Below are 20,874 nucleotides of genomic sequence, written 5' to 3'. Positions count from 1 at the left end.
GTTGCCACAGCGAAATCCCATTCACCCTCCGAGGCTTGTTTGTCTACAGGCAGCACTCTGCTGCTGATGCTGGGTGATCTGCAGCATCTTTCAGAGCTTGAAGGCAATTTGATTCTCTGAAGCTCAGACGTTTTTCACACAAGCTCCGTTAGGCTTCCAGAGATGTCATTTTAACAGGGTCCATAACAAACAGAATATACCATTCCTGTTATGCCAGTGACAGTGACTTTGCCTTGACAACAACCTGCAGCCGTAAAATGAGTTTAATTCTCTGACAAGAAGATTGGCAACAGCTATCATTGCATATATTGTTTACTGTAATATACGACATTCTTCCCTGGAAACCCTGGAGATGGCACTTTTCTGGTCTGATTGTAAATAATGAGATAGTCCACTATGGATTTCAGTTCCTCATCAGTGTTTGATCAGCACAAAGGTAAGTCACTTACTACTTATTTCAAAATCCTCTGGTCCTCCAATGCATCCCATGCAAATGTACTAAGATTACCTGGTAGAATCAATGAATGACTGGAAATACAGGAAAACGTCAGGTCTGATGGAGAGCAGTGTTGGTTCCATATGAGGGACTTGCATCAGTTTTAGAGATGGGTATTTCTGCCTATTGCTACAGTTATTTTTAAAATAAAATTTCAGCAGAACAGTAACAGCATTTGATTTTTTTTTGCTCAGTTTTGAGAGATGTATATGTTTTATTATGTTGTGCATTTGCGCTTTTCTGGATATATAACAATTGCAACATTAGCAAGCAGAGCCAATTAAAATGGAGTGAAAATTTATGAAAAGCTGATTTTCACAGGTCTGTTAGTTTGGATATGTTGAAAGGAATAGATGCTGATGTGATTGACTTTTCTTCAGTAAACCTTAGCTATACTAGGTAACTATTGCCATATCTATGAATTTAAAATATCTTACAAAGCCCCAAAATGAAGATTTTAGGTTTTAGGTTCCTAAACATGTTTAGGAACATGTTTAGGTTGCTATGGAAATACAAATATCTTTTTTTTCCCTCTTTCAAGTTAAATGGTTGAATTTCATGTCTTTAGTTGTCTATACCTGTCTTTAGTTGTCTACACCTGTCTTTACCTCTTACAATTAATCCACTATAAAGAGTGTAGTGGTATTCCTTTTATGCTCTCAAAGCAGGAAATAGTCATTGTTTGATTATCCCTGCTGCAATAGATTTCTCTTTAAGCCAGCCTGCAAAATAATTTGTGTGCAGTGGCGACAGTTTCCAGTGCACACCTGCAAAGTGTCCAAGCTGGTACAGCCAAGATGGCTCTAAAACAAATGTGCTGACTTTGCAAAAAGACAAAGGCCAGGACTCAGTAAAGGGCAAGACACACGCTGCCGTACTTTTGGGCTTCTGTTTCCCACAAGTTGTACCTTTGTGCTTGGCCTGTGATCCATTGGCCTCATAGAGGGGAGGCAAGCAGCCTGCAGACCTGCGATAGTTTTGGTAGGCACCTGCCTGTGCCTGAAGCCTTGGCCCATGCTCAAACACAGGCACTGCCACCACAGCTGCGACCAACAGCCTTCACTTACTTGGGTCCCCAGTCCCAAATCGCCTCCTGAAATGAAGCAATTGTCAGTTGATCTTGTAGCTCATGTAGCAGGCCAGCTGGTCAAGCATCTGCTCCCTGCCCAAGTAGACTTATTTTCTCCCAGTGGACAGAGTTCGATTTATGTCCACAGGACAGAAAATGCTGCTAGCTGCAGATTCTCTGTTTGCCTCCCTTTCATCCCCAAGTAAATACACTCTATGTAAAGCATCAGGCTTATGTCTACCTTTCCTCACTGCTCCCATAACAGTCCCCAAAGCCTGAAGTAAGTCATGAGAGTACTGGTGTGTACCAGTCCAACAGAGAACCCTCCCTGAGTGGCTGGAGAAGGACAAGGAGCCATCAAGCAAAAGTGAAGACAGTATAAAACCGTGACAAGACAAAAACACTACCAGCAAGGATAAAGGAGGAAGGGAAGTGTAAAGGGGGAAGGGGAATGTATATCGCAGAAATAGAGATGAGGTCACATGCAAAGGAAGGAAGGAATATTTTCCCTGCAAGGACACTGAGGCATCAGGCTAACCAAGCTTCTGCAGCTCCTAACAGCCATTCCCAGATTCTTCTTTTGCAGCCACTAAGAATATGCTCTGTGCTGCATGCCCACCCAGCAGTGCTCAAACTGCAGAGGGAAGGGAGACACCCTGCACATTCAGTGTTGTTGAGATGGCCAAGAGGGAGCTGATGGAAGTAGAATAAGAAAGGAGGCTGGAAAACGGCCAGGACTGGGGAAGGAGTAGTGAAGAGAAGCCTCCAGATGGAAAAGGAAGCAGACAGCAATGTAGGAGACCATTGATGCAAACCACATTATCTAGCTAGAAGTGAATGCGCTGCAAGGTAGTATCTCCCAGAAGCTCCCTTTGCTCCTACTCTGCATCCTTCCTCCAGCCAGGCCACTCTCCAAACTGGCCCTGTCCCTATTCCCATCCAGCATCTTCTCTCAACTCCATGTCACACTCCACACACAGCACTTCCCAGCAAGATAGTTCCTTCAGGATAACTTCACCATTCCCCACCTCCATCCCCACTGTAAGAACTGCTAGGTCATTAGATGATTTGTGATTTACCAGTTGTTTTCTCTGCTAGCTGCATGGGAGGTGGAAGGGGAGAAGAAGCAGGCAACACAATAAGGGGACACTGAACCCATTAGTCACCAGGCAAAGAAAGCTCTGTTCAAAGATTACACTACATGGTAGCTTTTCTCTAAATAGCATATTAATTCTTTTGTACTTTATTGCCCTAAGTAAGGAGAGGTTTGCAGCAAGGAGAGGGGGAATATTTTTCGTTGGTCCAATTCATTAAATTGGAAAAATACAGGCATGCTTTCAGATAGAGCAGATCAATATCTGCTGGTCCAATAAAATAATTCATCTTTCCCTACAAATCCTTAGTTCCTCCACCTGTCAGAAAACTATTCCCAACTACAGGTTACAAAAAGAGCATTTCAGGCTTGAAAACTATGTCTCTTTGTAACATTTGCTATTATATTGCTCTTTAATATCTTATATTACGTATAAATAGTATAATAGCTGCAGTGATGTGGGACTTACAGAAGCCCAAGCAAGATCAGATCTACCTCCCTGCCTAATACTGCTTGGTGTCATTTAAATGTGTGCTGTACCTGGCTTCAGATGTTTACCATTTAAACAGAGAAGCTAGACAAAGGACTGGATTAATACATTTCTATCCAGGCACACAGAGAGATTATTATTTTGTTAAGTAATCAGTAAATCCATAATGTTAGAGAGCTAGTTATAATTTCCAAAATTTGCACTCATTCACCTCTGGCTGTCCCTTTACACTGATGTGCTCTTGCTGCCAGGCCAGGGAGATGCCTACRATTCCTGAAGCAGGTTATCACTGTACAGACTGAGAGGCAGGCACTTCCCAGTACTTCAGGTGTCAAATTGCTGGGAGAAGTAGCTGCTAATTACATCCAGTGGATGCAAAGCTTTGCTTCCAATGGTAAACCACTGCAAAGCGAGATTGCTATGGTACACTTCAGGCTTTGCCAGTTATTGTATATAAATGCTATTATTGTCTATAAATGAGAACAGACAGCACCTTCTTGCTGAAATTAAATAAACTGTCTAATATTGTGTCCTGTGGATAAGCTGTAGGAAATCACAAGAATATGCTCATTCTGTCTTTATGTTGATTTATATTGATCTATTTTATATACCTCCTTTCAGACCAAAAGATTATTATTCTATATGGCAGAAATGATGTGTTTTGGAAACACTGCAGCTTATTTCAGGTAGATTGGCTTTTAACTTTCATTCTTTCTGAGCATTTAACCACAAAAAAAGATGTTATAAACCCATATGTCCTTTGGTTTTTGCTTATTATGACTCTTCCAGATCTTTCTATGCCACTGTTGTACCAGCCTGCAGTTTTTCCCTACCCTTGCTCCACACACAGGCTGTTATTTGTACCTTCTGCCTTCCTGAAGCTGACTGACAGCTTCCTTTCACCAGAGGCAAGTAATTTTCCAAAATAAGATCTAAAACACATCTGAAACAGCCCCAGTGCTCCCTGGCATTTACAGACCTGCAGAACAGTAAGTTAAGCAACAGGGGGCCAGGCATTTGCCTGCTGGCAATCCCTTATCCCACCCATGGCCAGTGCCCAACCAGCAGCCGAGCTTCTCAGAAGGGTAAGCTTAGAGCCGTAAGTGCTCGGCACCTCACTGCTGAGTTTGTCACACCGTCCACTCCCTCACCCACCCCTCTGCTGCCCAGGGAGGTGTCTGCAAAAAGAAGTGACCCATGAACATGCCAGCCAGACTTCTTCGTCTTGAGCAGTCTAAGCTGGAGGATGGTGAAGTAGAAGATACTGCGACACCTGCAGCCAAGCGCAGCTGGTGTAAATGATGTCATTAACCAACCCTCTTGGCATTTCTCATTCCCTGTCGCATGAAGCATTAGGAGATTGTGCATCTGTCTTTCTCCTTTCCCCCCACTCAGAGCCACCCATCCATACAGCTCATGTTAAAGTGATCCTGGCCCTTGAAATCAGGTCACCCTACAAAAATGGAATTAGTGGTAGATCGCATTATGTTGGATGCACAATACGGGCACTCCTCAAGCCCTCCTGGCCCAGTGTCTCCCACCAGCAGAGTATCAGCCTGGCCCACCTGCCTCTCCTCTCTCTGCTGGCTAGGGGGAAGCATGGGGGGGGGGGAATAAGGGGGAAGTGTGAATCTTGGATGTGGCTTTCTGCCTCTGAATCTTAACAGGAAGAGAGACCATGTTCTGGGGAGCAAGCACAGGAAAGCTCATTCACTCATTCACTCATTCAAAGTTTTGCTTCCTCTCCTAGTCCTGGAAGGCAATTGGTCTGGGGAAAGCAGATTCAGCCCAGCATAAGTCGAGGCTGATGCTTATAAGATAGGCAAGGAAGTATTTAGGTTTTAGTTAATATAAAAAAGGGCAGAGGGAGTCAGTGACCCACATGTAGATGTGCATCCATGTTCTGATCTTCCTGCCCTCTGGGTAAGCAATTGCTCTGCTCATGAGATGGAGAATTTCCTTTTCCAGCTAGATTGCTCTACTTCTGACTCAAAACAGAAAAATTTAACAGCACTTGCAATGCTAAACAACCAAAAATACAAAATCTACATGTGCAAAGCATAAAATGAGGTGAGGGTCCCTTTGATCCCCTAGATATCTCAATGTATCTAACAATTTCTTTGCCTCCCAGCAATATCTTAACCATTCCATTCCCATACAATGACAATGACGGATTGTTGCGAGAGCTGCTGTATCAGAGCTCATGACCGATATCTCCTGAGTACCTGCAGAGCAGAACTGACCAAGAAAGAGCAATGCAAGCTTGAAATCTCTGCCTTGTCTCTTGGCCTCCCACCCAGCCTCTAGTACATCCCTCTTCATGTAATCGTCAGTTCAGACATGAACTTGCTTTGAACTCATCTCTGCTGAGTTTATCTATTGTGAGAGCAGTTTGCAGATTTGGCATGATATAGATATCTGATTAATGGGCCCTGTGATAAATCCAGTTCTTTTTTCAAGTACTGGTCACTGATGATGACCCCCAAGATGTAATGGCTCTTAGTCGTCCCTGATCCAAGCAGCCTGAACAGCCCACATGTCAAAGCATCTGTGCCAAATGACCAGTTCTCTGAGTGACACACTCCTTGCTATAATAGATGATAAGTTAACGATTTTAGTTTACAAATTTTATCAAATGTGTAATTTAAAAGACTAATTAGAACAAAAAAGAAATGTAATTCACTTCAGCTGAGTAGTGAAGGAATAGAAATCTGTGTATTCATGAAGAGATTTAGTGACTGGTGAGTAGATTTGATATCARCTTTCTAATTTTCCCAAGCCTACAATCACAGCTCCAGATCTGACAAACTAACCTTTCCCAGGGTGCGAATTGATTCTGTCTCCATGGTAGCCAAGTTTTAAAGCAGAGAATGATGACTGTGTCCTGGGGAGAGAAGGTCATAAATGTGGAATTATGCTGGATTGTAAATCGTAGTGTGGAACTAATCCAAATTCAGCTATGACACCATGTGATCATAAATATGAATAGTGCAGCAAATACTTAAAGATTATCTTTAAAGAACTTTTATCATTCAAAAAACTAAAGAAAAATTCTTGATATAATTTACATCATTGTATTAATAGTATTATTATTATATGATTAATGATTTTTTACTCTTTTCAAACTCTCTTCAAAATATTGTTTTTCACTGCACAGCTTGCTTACTTATACTATCTCTAAATGACATAAGGAAAAATCACCAGTCACYCAGTTTGTCTTTCCTTTGATTAACTCTCTAGTGTGATTTTGGCATCACTTTTAACTTTCCTCTTTTAACAAGGTGATGCGTGGCTGGGCAAATCTTATACTCTCTAACTCTGAGCCTCAGCTGCACTAATGGGCTTTAAAGTGACAAGGCTTACTATAGCTATATTTCTTTTTGAGTTAAGGGAGCTCAGAAACACCTGTTTTGTAAATTAAAGATGAGACTGTAACTGACCTATATTACATATTTAGAACATTTTACCACGACATCAGATTTGAGCCTACACAAAAAATCAACTCTTTTGACTCATGGAGTTAATACTCAGTTTGAAGCCAGAGGAGGTGTAGATGTGCATAAGCAGTCTGGAAGAAAGGAAGTTGCAAGCAAGAAGATAAACTGTGAAAACAGAAAAAGGATCTCACTCATTTCTCTACTAACAAAAATCTGAACACTGTTGTAGAACAGCTTCTGAAAGSCAGGCTCAAGCAGATTTCTTTCCATTGTAAGGGCCTCATATACTAAATAATCGTGTTTAAAATTCACTWGATAGGAGGTCATAAAAATAATGCATCTTCAGTTATTGCAGTAAGAGATAAAGGATAATAATCACCCTGCTCCACATAGGTTATATCTCTATGACTCAGAATAGAAAAAAGATTGTAAAGGAGGTTCAGAATCCTGACCAAGAAAGTATAACTGAAGCTTGACAATTAATCATTTTGGCTTCCAAGAAATGTTTCTAAATTATAAAATGCCATATAAAAGCAAGAAATAGATATACAAGTGTATTTAGTAAGGAAAGAGCATAATGAGCAACATTAACATATAGAAATTGTCATTGGTTGCTGAGTGCCCAGTACAGCTCCTACAAAAACCAGAAACATCTTTCTGCCATAAATTAATCATGTTCAATTAAGGATGTGTTTCAGTGCCTCTAGAACTGCTTCACTGTGTGGCTTAGATCAAGCTATTGGGCTTTTCCAGACATTTCCTTTTTGTCTGCTTCATAACGGCGTTAGGGGCCTACAAAAGTAATTAGATGCCTTTGTCCTCTCTGTGAGTCTAGCCCATAATAGCCATATATGTGTTTTGAATACTGGATTTGAATATATAATATAAGCACATATGAAACATAGCACTAGAAACTTAATTCTGAAAAATGAATCCTTTTTTTATTGAGATCTGTTCATAATCTCACCAAAAATCAATGATGACATTTATTTCACGCATATTCCTGTATGTAACTATGCCTTTCTGTCATTTGCTTTTTCTCTTTTATAGAATGCTTTCCTCTTTCTAAGGGACCAATGCAAATACAATATAGGCACAGATTTCCTGGGGGAATCAGGGAACTGAACGTGGCTGTGCCTCCCCATTTTAGACTCGGTCTGTGTCTATCCTTTGCACAAGATCTCATAATTTCTGCTCTGCTTTCTGTTTCAGATTTTCCCTGAAAACTCCTCTGGATCTGAGGAATAAGGTGGTTTTATAGCAACATTTAGGTCTAAGATATATCACTAAGAAGGCGGCTTTTAGCAGCTTTAGCTGTTACTAATTCTTGGGTTTATTTGCCCATAGGTTTTGCTCAGCCATCACTACTRCACAACGTACAGAAGTGTGCCCTCACAATCCACTAATGACAGTTCTGTTGATGATTACCACTGCTTTCTGTGAAAAATTTATTTGAAGAAAGTAGAGTGCTTTCTTTAGACAACTTTTGGCTGATTTTATGAAAGGAGTATGGCTCACTGCTTAGTGTACAGCATTTAGTGGAAAGAACTTAAGGTTGAATAAAATCCAGTGCAGGAGTGAGAAACTTCATCCAGCAGCCTGACTAGCCAGGGCCGTAAAATCAGACTCTAATATTAATTAGCATTTTGGAAACAGAAACAAAACATTCCAAAAGCTGATCAAAATTGAAATGCCACGTTTTTGTGTTTGAAGCTCATTGCTAGTTACTATAATGGCCCATATAAATGCTTTAGTGTAAAATAATTAATACAATGTTTACAGTGATGAGATTCCAGTAGAGTTTTATATTATTAATTTCACTCTATCCATTTAACTAAAGTTTCAGAGAAACCAGAATTATACTCTTTCCTGTAAAATCACAAAAAAATATGCTTTAGTGCAATTTCTTTCCTTCCATTTTAAGTTAACATTTAATAGTGCAAAGCATTGCAACACAGAGAAATAACACTTTACTTTTGGGTAGTGCCTCATAACAGATGATCTCATTGTGGTTTTACAGATTTCCACATCTCTCAACATCATGGAGCTTACTGGATTGGCTTCTGTAGATCACTTTGCACCATTGGAGTATAAAAAACGACCTATAAGATGAGAGAATTTCCTTGCCCCAGAGAATTAGCCACTAATAGAAAACTGGTAATGCTTCTTTGCTCAGGGATCCACTCTCTTTCCTCAAGATAGCTCACTAGAAAGTACATTAATATGTATTTCAGTTGACCAACCATCCCCACTGGACATAGGTTATCTCTGGTGTAAATAAGCTTTTTTTGCAATACCCTATTCTGTAAGTGCCAAAGAAAATAAACCTTTCCTGGGTTCCAACCAGCCGTTCACCTTTCCTTTTTACAGGTATTACTAGCACTCAGAACTGCCAGAAGTTCGTTTCTCTGAGAAGAGAATTCCTCTGATTGCCTTAGAGGAAGGAAGTAAAAAATCTCAGTCTTTTGACAGATGAAAGGATAAAACAGACACTGAAAATACTTCTGTTTTTATATTTTCCTATCTCATAAAAATGTAGCCATTAATATTATGAGTTAGTTCTTTTTTTGTTTCTCAATTCACGCTCAACTAATGATAGTATGATTTTTYATAAGGGGTTGAATCTTTCAAGAGGTTTTTTTATATCACTCTCATTGTCTATGCTGGGCAGTTTTTGGAAGAATTTAGCGGCAAAGAACAAGTTTCAGATGACTAATGAAAAGTACAATGCTATTTGGAGACACATTTTTCCACCTCAAATTATACAGCCRTAGAAACTCAGTGAAACACATATCATTACTTTTACTGTTAATCATTTGTACCTGATCCCTGCCTACTCACAGACATACTTCTCCCTGTAGGTGATGCAGCAGAAGAGATTGACTTGACTGTGGTTTACCAAGCAGCAGCTAACGGTGATGTGAACACTCTAACTGCAGTGATTCGAGAAGATCCTTCCATCCTGGAATGCTGCGACAGTGAGGGTAAATGAGGGCTGAGCTTGTTCTCAGGGGATTAATTGCTTCAGATTGCAATTAAATTGTAATCCTTTCCCATTTTTTATCCTGTTTTGCATGTTCAGCAAATTATATATAATAGCAGAAAGCGGAAAATCTGTGTTACTCTTTGGAACATCCATTGGAAATACACACTTTGGAAACTTCTTTCCCCCTGTAATTATCACAGAATCAGTAAGGTTGGAAGGGAACTCTGGAGACCATGTAATCCAAACTCCCTGCTCAAACAGGGTCACCTAGAGCATGTTAGACAGGATCGCATCCAGATGGGTTTTGARTATCTCCAGAGAGGCAGACTTTGCAGTGTCTCTGGGCAACCTGTTCCAGTGCTTGAATTAGATGAAAAAATTATATGATGTTTTATTCAGGTACAAGATGATTTGATATAATCAGACAGTACTTTACCATGAACCTATGTTACCTTCTTCAAGGSGATATTGCTGTCATTTCAGGGAAGGAAGAAGAATCTTTTTTATCAAAGCCATATGCTGTACATTCTGGACATCACTAGAGCAAAGAGTTCCAGTTATTTGCACTTCAAATGTGTGTGCACACATACAAACAGATTTGAAAGAATTTGCCATGTAATTGTCTGCCAAAGAGATGACTGCACATGTGTAATGAACTAGATGATCTCTTTTATCAGTGAAACTGCATTCCTCTTCCTTTTGTACTCAGGTTACCATGTATCATGCTATCACAAAGTGCTATCCATCTGCTGAGTTTTTTATGCATCTATTCCCCAAGTAATTAGAAACACAGATCTCTGAAAGCTTCACTCAGGAAATACTTTGTTTATTCACGAGTGTTTTCATTGCAGCTTCTTTTTACAGGATCCATATGAACACTTCATATTCTAATCTTCACCAACTTTAGCCAAGTTACTAATTTTTCCTGCACCTAATTCTGACATCCTAACTGTTATGCTCACAATGTATTTGTCAATGGAGAAAACGAGCACCCAGTCAAGCTGATACTTTTGCAGTCTTCCAAATCTTTAATGGGAATTCTTCTTTAAAAGAATTTGTTGCCTACATAAAACATCATCTCAAATGTACACTCCTTTGCATGGTACAGGGACATCTTTTGAATACAGAGAGACACAGTATGAAGCTGGGGTTTGAGAAATATATCCACACATTTGGCTCCTATTCAGTTTGAATAATATCAGCCTCTAAAACGGTATACAAAGCCTACAGTTCATGTTGGGAGCCTATCAACAGAAAAATAATTTTCCCTCCAAAAGCAGAGTTTATAAGATGAGGCTTTTGCTAAAGAAGTCATCCTCTTTTTAAAATCAATGGTCATCTAGTTGGCATAGGAGTTATTTCGTGTCTGCAAAAAAAATGAGTACAGCTGTTGGACAGTTGTCAGAAAAATGGTTTGTTAATTTACCGGTACAAAACTTAGCAAATAAGAAAGTATCTTTATATTGTGCCTTTGACAAACAAAGATTGTAAGAGAAYGTCTGACTTTCTTCCCCAGGTTGCACACCTTTGATGCATGCTGTGTCAGGACGCCAGGTCGATACAGTGAAGCTTCTATTGAAGATGGGAGCAAATATTAATACTCAAGATGCCTGTGGACGTACCAGTTTATCTCTGGCGACTTATCTGGTACAAAGACTTGGGCAAAGAGCATGGAAAGATAGATGAAGGGAAGAAATATGTAGAGCAAAAAGCATTGCTGTTCATACTACAGCAGGAAAAAAAGTACAAAACATGATTCCAGACAACAGTGAAATATTAACTTCTGCTATAGCTCAAGGCTCTGAGCAACAATTGTAAGAAAATGATCAGGACTCCCTTCAGAGTGTCCTTCCTCCTGCGGGTTGTACAAATCAGTGCAGGGTATGGGGATCTTACTAGACCCAGGGGCCTCTGTGTGGTTTCAGGAAAGCCACTGGCTTCCTACACACTGGAAAAGGATTTTAAGTCCTCTCTAGTCTTCTAGTATGCAGACTGATTTTCCCCCTCCCACTTTCAGCATCAGATTTTTTTTTCCTCCAAGGAGGCCATTCCTATCCCAGCTTCTGGAGGACCATGCTTTCCTCCATGCCACATAAGCCAGGGCATYACTTTTCCTTTCACTATAGCACCGGACTTTGGTTGACCAGGTCAAGAGCTTAAGTTCAAGTTGCTGCAGGTGCCAGTACAGATATTCAGATCATAAGTGATCGAGTCCCCTGACCAATCTACATGCCAGTAACAACAGGGGAAGAGATCTCACTGCAGACTTTGGGAAGGGAGATGTGGTGCTCTCAGTCTGATGCACACAGAGATGGTCCTCTTCTCCTTAGTCTTCTAGTCCTCAGTGGAAGTCATCTGGGACTCAGTGACAGGATGGGACCAGGTTAGCAGGGAAAAGGGGTTGACCACAGCCTTAGCTGGAAAGAAGGGAGRAAGGAAGGAATGCTTACCCATGATGCATGGTGTGAGTTATTGCTAGATAATCACCATTAAATGGYRATTAAATAGTCATTTAAATGGATAAAGTGGTAGCCTAATTAAATCACATCCCTTACATCTAGTTTCTTCCTGCATATTCAGGACAAAAACAACGCTTCAGCTCAGCCAGGAGACATAAGTGTAATAAGTGTAGAAGACAGCAAAACAGGCAGTCTCACACAGTAATGTATAATAGCAAAACAGGCAGTCTTTCAGTAATGCTACATTGGTGTTAAGGAGTTTTATTTCTGGTTTTCAGTAACAAAAGCAGCATGCCCCACTTACTTGAGAACAAACATTTCTTCTGCCAGATATTTTCAAAAAAATCCCCAAATCAGTGTCATGCTCCTTTTTCCCTTCCTCTTCTCCCAGAGGGGAAAAAATATTCTCTGGAAAAAAAGAAATGACTGGAAAAGGTTTTAGCCACCCAGGCCTCAAAGTTTCCATTTCTGTTTTTATGATGGATATAATCTGAGGTCTAGAGAGCATTTGGCTGTGATGTCTGTCTAGAGAATTGAATTCAGCAGGATTCCATATTCACAGTTGCATGCAGAATTAAATCGTCTTATAATTCCACCGGGAGCAGCAACAAGCATGTTCCAACTCCCTCATACTACCCCATTTCTTTATAAATGCTGGTGATGCCAATCTGACTTGGATTGTACAGAAGGGAGTACTCTATGAAGATTGCTTACAGAGGTTTGAACAAAAAACTTAAAACACATGCTTGACTTCCCTAGGATTTAGGAATATGCTGAAAGATTTACACAACTACAGACAGATTATTTACTTGCCTTTTTGCTYGGGTAATCAATAGAAGATTTTATTCCAAGAACCATCCCATCTTTTTGGTGCTGTTTTCAGTCTAACATTTTCACTAACTTAGACTTCTGCAAGAAAGTTTAAAAGAACGCACTTTAAGACTTTTTAGTACTGATTCAATTTTCATAAAAGAAATGAGATTAAGTGCTGATGTTCTTGGTTTAACCTGGCATAATAAAATGTGTGGCATTTGCCAGTGATACAGGAATTAGCAGGTTTTTAATYGCTGTTTACTCCTTGCCACAGCTGAAGAAAAGCCTGAATGCAGTGTAAATAATCACCTTATCACAAAAATGAATGAGTGAGYCAGTCTGAGACTCACACTCCAAAGGGGAACCACTCTTGGTGCTGAGAGATCTATTCTGGGCAAACAAAAGGCCCTCAAGTGGTTGAAATGGATACAGTCTCACACTGAAGTCAGACCCACCAAAGATCTGGCCTGATGTGTTTTACTTTCTTCTTTGACATGTCATTTCTTTTTTAGGGCTGGCTGGAAGGCTGTGTCAGCCTGCTCAGAAATGGGGCTAAACAGAATATATCTGATAAAAATGGAAGGTTGCCACTACATGCTGCTACCGCAGAGCCTGACGTGAGGTATGTCCCAGACTACAGCAGTGTTTGATAGTTGAATATTAACAGATAGTCAAGGAAAGAATTTATCTGGTGCCAAAGGCAACACAGGGCAGGAAGCAGTGACAGTTACAATTGTAACTTGTTCTTTTGCTTAGTAGTTACATAAAGGGGGTAGAGCGGAAAAAAGGTTTTGTACAACACTTCTATAATACAGATACATGGCCAAGAAACATGGGAAGCTTGATCTAAGATCTCAACAGCAGGAGAAAAAACAAACAAACAAACAAACAACATTATAACAGAAGTTGAAACTATGGATTTCYCTTGACTAAGTACCCTTTTGTCACCTCCCCACAAGAAATATTACAGAAAGTTCTTTCTCTGGACATCTTCTCTGAGTACCATGTAAAATGGGAGAAAAGTTTTCCATGAGACAAACTCTCTGAGAGCCCCTACTGTAAAGGGGAAGCTGAGGTTTAGTGGACTGTTTCATTTTTAACTACTCTTAATGCAGGTTGAGTAGCAACCAAAGAGTAATTCTTCATATATTCTTCCTTCTCATCCTAAAGAAGATACTTTTTCTCATTCTAGCCTATGATAACAGGAAAACTAACAAAATTTTGAGTCTTGATTTGTATATCTGAATAAATTCACTCAAAAAACTCTCCTAAGTAAAACATGTTTAAAAGGGACAGGAAGACATTAGAGAGAGGTAAATCACTCAGTGAATGTAAAATGTTCATCTGACTTAATCATGGAGGCTATGGTTTTGCTGTTGTTGCCAGCCCAGAGCTCTGTGCGTTTCTGCTCATCTTGCTCTTCACCCTCTTTTCAATAGCTTTATTAATTTTCCAAATTCATTGCTATTTTCATGCATCACTTAGAGGAAATAGCTGGTGGTTTCTGCACAAGTATCAGTGCATTATCGTTAAACAAAGCCTCTACAGAAAGAAGACAATGTTTGTACAATACTAGGCATGCTGATATTTCAAAGGAACAGTAATTTACTTTAACAGCAGCACATAGAGTTCCCTGAATGTTTTTTTGTGTCCCCATGATCACAGGCAGACCTTTCCTCTGGCCAGTTTACTAGCTGCTCAGCTCCTCTGCATCTGTCTTCTGGCTGGGATTRCCCCCTGCCCAGAAGACATGACTGGAGCATCAGAGGTGACTTTGCTGTCACAGTCATTGTTGATCTCTTGAATCCCATGTCACTGGCAAAAAGGCAAATGTGGTGTCCAGCTATGAAATGTTTTTTCAGCCTAGCTTAAAAGCTGAGGGTCTGTTTTAACTCATCATGCCAAATGACCATAAAATGTCTCTTTCCTTTCAAAATTTTTACTGTACTAATCACAGCAATCCTAAACTGCCCTCATTTTCACAGTTCTTCTAATATGACTCTAATATGCTGTGTGATTCAGAAAAGGAGGTGTAACACCCCTTTTCTACAAACGATTGTAACCACATACAAATGGAGCTGAAGTCCTAATAAAGCACTGGGATATTCCCAGCTTGCACCCTTTAGGGAGCTTTGAGTTAAAAAAGAATTCAGTTTGGACTTCTGCCACCTGAACATGTCATTAACAGACAGATCAGCTTTTCACCTGCAGAATGACCCAAATCATCCCTAAGCAATTTGAAATGTCTTTCTTTGGAATAATTTACACTATCTAGTTGTTTATTACTGAAAAAAAAAMCACAAATAGATTTCTCCTAAAACATTCCCAATTCTGATGAGCATACTTGAGCACAGTTCAGTCCAGAAAATGTACTGGAAGCAGCTGAAGAGTGTCCTGCTGAAAAACAGTAAAAGATTTTCATTCAGTCTCCTTCAAAAGGGAATAAATGCATGATTGCAAACATTTAACTGTGCAAAATTTACAGACTCAAGGAGAAGATTGTACTTGTTGCTCTCTAACGAGAATGAAGCAAAAAATCTTCAGAATTCAAGAAACAGCATTTTGCCCCCTGCATTTGCTTCTGTGTTTTGTATTTGTTACTTAGAGTTCCCACCTTGATACTTCATCATTTTTTAATCTTCTTGCAAWATCATATATCTTTTAAAAATCCATGTTTTAAAGGTTTCTTAATAAATTTACACCACCAGGTGAGCCACAGCCACACATTTGCATTATGACCCTGATCCTACATAGGGATCCACTAAGGAMAGATCTTTCCACTTGCTATAATCATAAAAACTGTACATAAGGGCTAGCATCTGTGCTATTTGGCTTTGTTACGGGCTGTGACAGGATGGTCCTTGTCATTTTTACAACACACCCACCTGCATGGTCCAAATATTTTGCATTCTTCTATAAGACACAACCATCTGCTCCAAACTTAYTGTGATTTCAGGACATCTTCATAGGATGAAACAAGGAAAAGGAAAGCAATGAAAATACTGTGGCAAAAACGTTTTGAATGTTAAAAACGTTATTCCGCTTGAATAATATTTTGTGTGTCATCATTTTAACTATTCCCTCCACTAGAGGGGAGTGTTTGTAGTCTGATATTCTACAAAAATGTGCCATAACAATGGCTTTATCCCAGCAGACATACTATAAGGCCTTGTAAAATCCTATTGGTTTGCATGTATAAACATGTATGTACCCACAAACACATAAAAAACACTACATTACTTCGAGTCAAAAAGTTTGAAAACTCATTTTAGAAACAGGTCATTACTATTTCTGTTTGTTTAAAACTTCATAAAATAGGATTAAAATGAATTTCCAAGTTACAGAAAACTGCACGTGTGTACACTATTACACATTCTAACTCCTATCTGGCAAGCAGCATAAGAATTCTTCCCAGTGTATCAGCTTTTGATTCTCAGTGGTGAATTCATGTCATTACAGTAAGCMGTAAGATCCTTTTTGCTCTTCTAGTATTACAAAACTCAGACCCAAGATTCTGATCTGTCCTATCACTAACACTGATTTTGCTTTAAATTGCATGTTTTGTTTCTCAAAAAATGTCAGTTTTTCAGATTTAGTCAGGAGTGCCGTGCACTGATTATGTCATTGCTTCTGCAGGCTTCTGAATGTGCTTCTGCAGCAGTCAAATCTTAGCGAAATTAATCATCAGGACAATGAGGTGAGTGAGCTTGTACCACAAGTCCTGTCCCAGTCTTGGGGGTCATGCTGTTCATTCTGTGCAGAAAGAAACCACATAACCAATTTTATGATGAGACTATGCACAAATGTAAGACTTCTCTAATGCTCTTACTGAACTTCGCAAAGCCTTGTCTCATTTTTCTGATTCTGTGTGATGCACCTCTAGACTAATAAACCTTTTGCATATACTGCCAACTATGAGGTACCTTGAAAAAGTCTCTTAACTCACTTGCCAAGATATAAATTGCTTTTGACTCTTCTGAAGCCAGACACTGGACTGAATCTTTACCTTTCCCAAACTCCCCATCATTAAAGAATTAACGATTCTCAGGGAAAACTGCAGAAACCTGATATAGCATAGAACAACTATAGAGCTACAAAAATTATAGTAGGTTACTCTGATCCTGAAAGAATTGTGTCCTGCATACATATATATAAATACTGTGCACAGGAGAGTCTCAATTTTTCGAATGTGACTGATTCTCCAAATAAAGAAGCCAAGGCACGAGAGAGATTCAGGATGCTTTTTCTTAATTTTCTCTTCACTCTAGCAATTGCTCAAGGATGCTTCTCCTCTCTACAGTACCAGAACCACCACAGGGCTGCTAATTTTCTCTCTTTCCATCTACCTCCCTTATCCACTGGATAGTTTGCAGATCCTGCTTACAACAACCTAAACCAGACGGAGAATTTGTGTTTGCATAGAGTTATGTTGCTAATGAATTATATCAAACCCTGGATGGCACTTTCAATCCATAATGTTTTGCTGTATGCATCAATAAATGAAATTTAGACCTTTTAGTCTAGTTCACTGTCATCTCGCACTAAGAAGGTATTCCTAAACCCTGAAAAATCGTGTTTTCTGAAAAATGTGGGTCTTCACAACTGATTTCAGTTAATAAAGCTGTTCTCTTGGCATAAGGAGAACACTTGAGAAAAACACCCCAATGAATGCAAGAACACGTAAGCAATAAGAAATACATCTGGAGGTTTCATAGTTTCTACAACTGTAGCTTTCTGTGGGTTTACTTATGAGGCCTGTGAGACGACAATGTGAACAAACGTTCCCTGAAAAAGCCCAGAATCTGTGCTAGATCATTATCATACTGTACTTCCCAGATGCAAATAATTGTTCTGCCTGCTACTTCAGGTTCCCATTTTCTGGATTTCACTCTTCTATGGTCATTGCCCATCATCCATAGCTATTTCTTATATTTTCTCCTGTTTTGTCCCCTCTTGCTCCTTATTTTCATAGATGTTCAATTGTTCGGCTTTCTTATCTTTAATATTATATTTTGCTTGATCTTCAAACTCTTTAGGCTTTGATAGTTCTGACATACTCCTCATGCATTATCTCACAAACTATCAACACTACCAAGCCACTATCAGGAGATGCCACTCAAGAGTGCTATCACTGTGCACAAATCAGAGGGATATGGGTTAGACATACTGTAGCCCACTGCAGCAGGCTCACACGTGTGAGCTGCCACTATAACCAGCTCAACGCTCTTTGTTCAGTTCAGTGCTCCGAAAGGACACGTGGAATGTACAAATTATTAGAAAAGAAATAGAGAACAAAACAGGAAGCAGCATTATGCTCTGTTTGAATCCTTGGTACAGTCATGAATACTGGGTGCAAAAATCATCAGAAAAAGGTATACTAGAAAGGGAACAGAAAAGGACTACAGAGATGATCATAATTATAGAACAGCTTCTTTTCATTGGGCCGACTGACTAGAATAAACTAACTAGAATAGGACTTGTAGCTTGGTAAGTATGTGAGAGTGATGACAAAATAGAAGTATGTAGCATCATATATGTCATGGAGAAGGTGAAAAGGGAATGATTATTCACTGTTTTTTCATCTAAACTGTTGGAGACACCCACACAAATTACCAGGCAGCAGTTTTAAAGAAAATGAGAGGAAGTGCTTTTTCACATAATGCATAGTTACACTGTGGAAACTAATCATAGAATCATAGAATCGGTAAGGTTGGAAGGGACCTCTGGAGATCATTTAGTCCAATCCTCCTGCTCAAGCAGGGTCACCTAGAGCATGTTAGACAGGGTTGCATCCAGGCGGGCCTTGAATATTTCTGGAGAAGGAGACTCCACAACCTCTCTGGGCAACCTGTGCCAGTGTTCTGTCACTCTCACAGTGAAGAAATTCCTTCTCATATTCAAGTGGAACTTCCTGTGGTTCAGTTTTTGCCCATTTCCTCTTGTCCTAATGGTTTAATGATCTGGATGGCATAGGAAGTCTTTAACCTACTGCTTACAAGATGTTAAGTGGCTGCATATCACCAAGCCTTATATCTTGTATTTTCTCCCTAAGCATCTAAGCATCTACTACTGACTACTCTGAGCTATGTTTCTGGACGAGACAGACCTCTGATCCCTACCGACTATAGTTCTTTTTATAGTCTTGTGTTATAAATACCTTTGTTAGTGACCACAGTGGGAGCAGAGAGTTAATTTTTCAAGAATTTTGTGCTTTTGTCCATACCAACAGACTGTCAGGGGATGATGGTAACCTGGCCTTGCACACTATACTTTCCCTCTTTCACTGATTTTTCCTGCTCTCCAGACTGATCTTCAGGACCCTTGTCCCAGCTGAAAATAACCTGACTAAAGCCTTATCTCATACCACTTACAAATATTGAGTGTTCCTCAACAGTGCTAAGCCCTTGTGTCAAAATATTGGTTCATTGACTGATATCAATGGCAGAGCTCCCATTAATTTCAGTGAGGACAGAATTTCACTCTTGTTTTTGATTTTATAAACTCAAACCCCACACGATTAAGCTTTGCTAACCCTAACTAGAAAAAAAAAATCTACTCTAGAGGAACTGCTTTTTTTTTTTTTTTTTCTTTTGCCATCATCCATATTTAAGCCATGTGGGGACTTGAAAAGCTTAGGGGATTCAAGCTTTTACTCAGAAAATCACTGCTAACAGGTTCCAGTATTAACGCACAGATAAGCTGTCTGAATAAATGTTTTACATCCAGTTCTTTTCCTGAGTTGTTGCTTCTTGGCTTTATGAGRCTCTATGTCAAGTTTTCATTTGTTTTCCTTTCCACATTTTTTGCTTTTTAGCCTTTTGGCATCCGGAAAAGAGCCTTGGAATACATTTTCCCTGTAAGAGGTAGTAAATCACACTTGTGCAAAATACAACGCTATCATGTCTAAACAGAATTTGCAATTTTTAAGAAATATGTTGAATGAGTAACTTTATACAAAACCTTTAATATTATGGATTTAGAGTAAAATATAGTGGCTGTAACCATGCTGATGAAGGTGAAAATATAGACCCTGAATTCTCTGCTCTTCAAAGACTGATTGAACACAGCTAAGACGGAATGAAAATGCAGGTCATTAGCTTCCCATTTGCTTTATTTTCACCTTAAACAGTAAATATGATATGTTTATATCATGAGTTTCTTCTTGACATCATTAGGCCACTTCTTTAGCTAGCTGATTAGTGCCAGCTAAAATTCTAACTTCTTATAATATTTATTTTGGATCAAAGATAAGACCTAAGATAAATATCACACAGTCTTGAGAAAACACCAGTCTAACACAGGCCTTTCTCACAGTATCCAAACTTAATAATGAGGGACTATTCCCCAACTGTCATGCTCCACACCATGCATTATTGATTACAAGCATGCTAGGTATGGTAGAAGCATTCATATTTCTATCAATTTTCTGTAATAACCCCAAAAAACTAATAGCATGKTTCCCCCTAATGACTCCACAGCTTAAGAAGTTGCTACAAATTATTCCACGTCAAGATAGAGAAGGAAGAGTCAAATGGTTTCAGAGCTGTCAAGCTTATCTATACTTTAAAAGAGAACTGAAAAGCACTACTGTGAGTGATGATTATTTGCTCTCTGGGTTTGTGGCTTTCAGGGAATGACTTCACTTCACTGGGCTGCTTTCCACAACAGGCCCCAGCACACACAGACGCTGCTGCAGAAGGGAGCAGACTTGACTCTGGTGGACAAAGACTTCAAAACAGCTCTGCACTGGGCTGTACAGGTGAGCCATAGCTGCTGCCTTTTCCACAGGCAATTGCTTCAACTGAGCTGCCTGCTGTGTTGCCTGAAATACTCAGAAAGCTTTAGCTGAGCAATGAGGGAAATGGATGCTAGGAACCCCCACTGAAGGTCCCCTGCATTTTGCCATTGGGCACAAATCAAGGACCTTATTTCTACTTCAGAGAGTATTTCCTGAAGGCTCAGCATTGTCACCCTAAACCAAATTATCGTTTAGCTCACTGGGACTATGTGTATGCTTCATATTAAATTAAT

At 39.6% G+C, this 20,874-nt stretch overlaps 1 protein-coding gene across 3 annotated transcripts in view; it reads left to right on the top strand.

Annotated features, from left to right (window-relative positions):
* Positions 1 to 396: 396 nt before the first annotated feature.
* Positions 397 to 20,874, top strand: part of ANKRD55 (ankyrin repeat domain 55) — a 49,263-nt gene continuing 28,785 nt past the window's right edge. For 2 of the 3 annotated variants that reach the window (XM_085326440.1, XM_085326441.1), the window contains exons 1-6: positions 397 to 436; positions 9,447 to 9,569; positions 11,088 to 11,218; positions 13,356 to 13,465; positions 16,480 to 16,540; positions 20,474 to 20,602. In XM_085326440.1, coding sequence (XP_085182566.1) covers positions 397 to 436; positions 9,447 to 9,569; positions 11,088 to 11,218; positions 13,356 to 13,465; positions 16,480 to 16,540; positions 20,474 to 20,602 — 594 coding nt within the window. Of the gene's footprint in view, positions 437 to 9,428; positions 9,570 to 11,087; positions 11,219 to 13,355; positions 13,466 to 16,479; positions 16,541 to 20,473; positions 20,603 to 20,874 lie in introns of all 3 variants that reach the window. The other variant, XM_085326439.1, reaches the window with a different exon arrangement.

The sequence above is a fragment of the Rhea americana genome, unplaced genomic scaffold (assembly GCF_003343005.1).
Source record: "Rhea americana isolate MKP2758 unplaced genomic scaffold, rheAme1 scaffold_13, whole genome shotgun sequence".
Lineage (NCBI taxonomy): Eukaryota > Metazoa > Chordata > Aves > Rheiformes > Rheidae > Rhea > Rhea americana.
The sequence above is the reverse complement of the archived record's forward strand: the minus strand, read 5'-3'. Positions and strand labels throughout refer to the sequence as shown.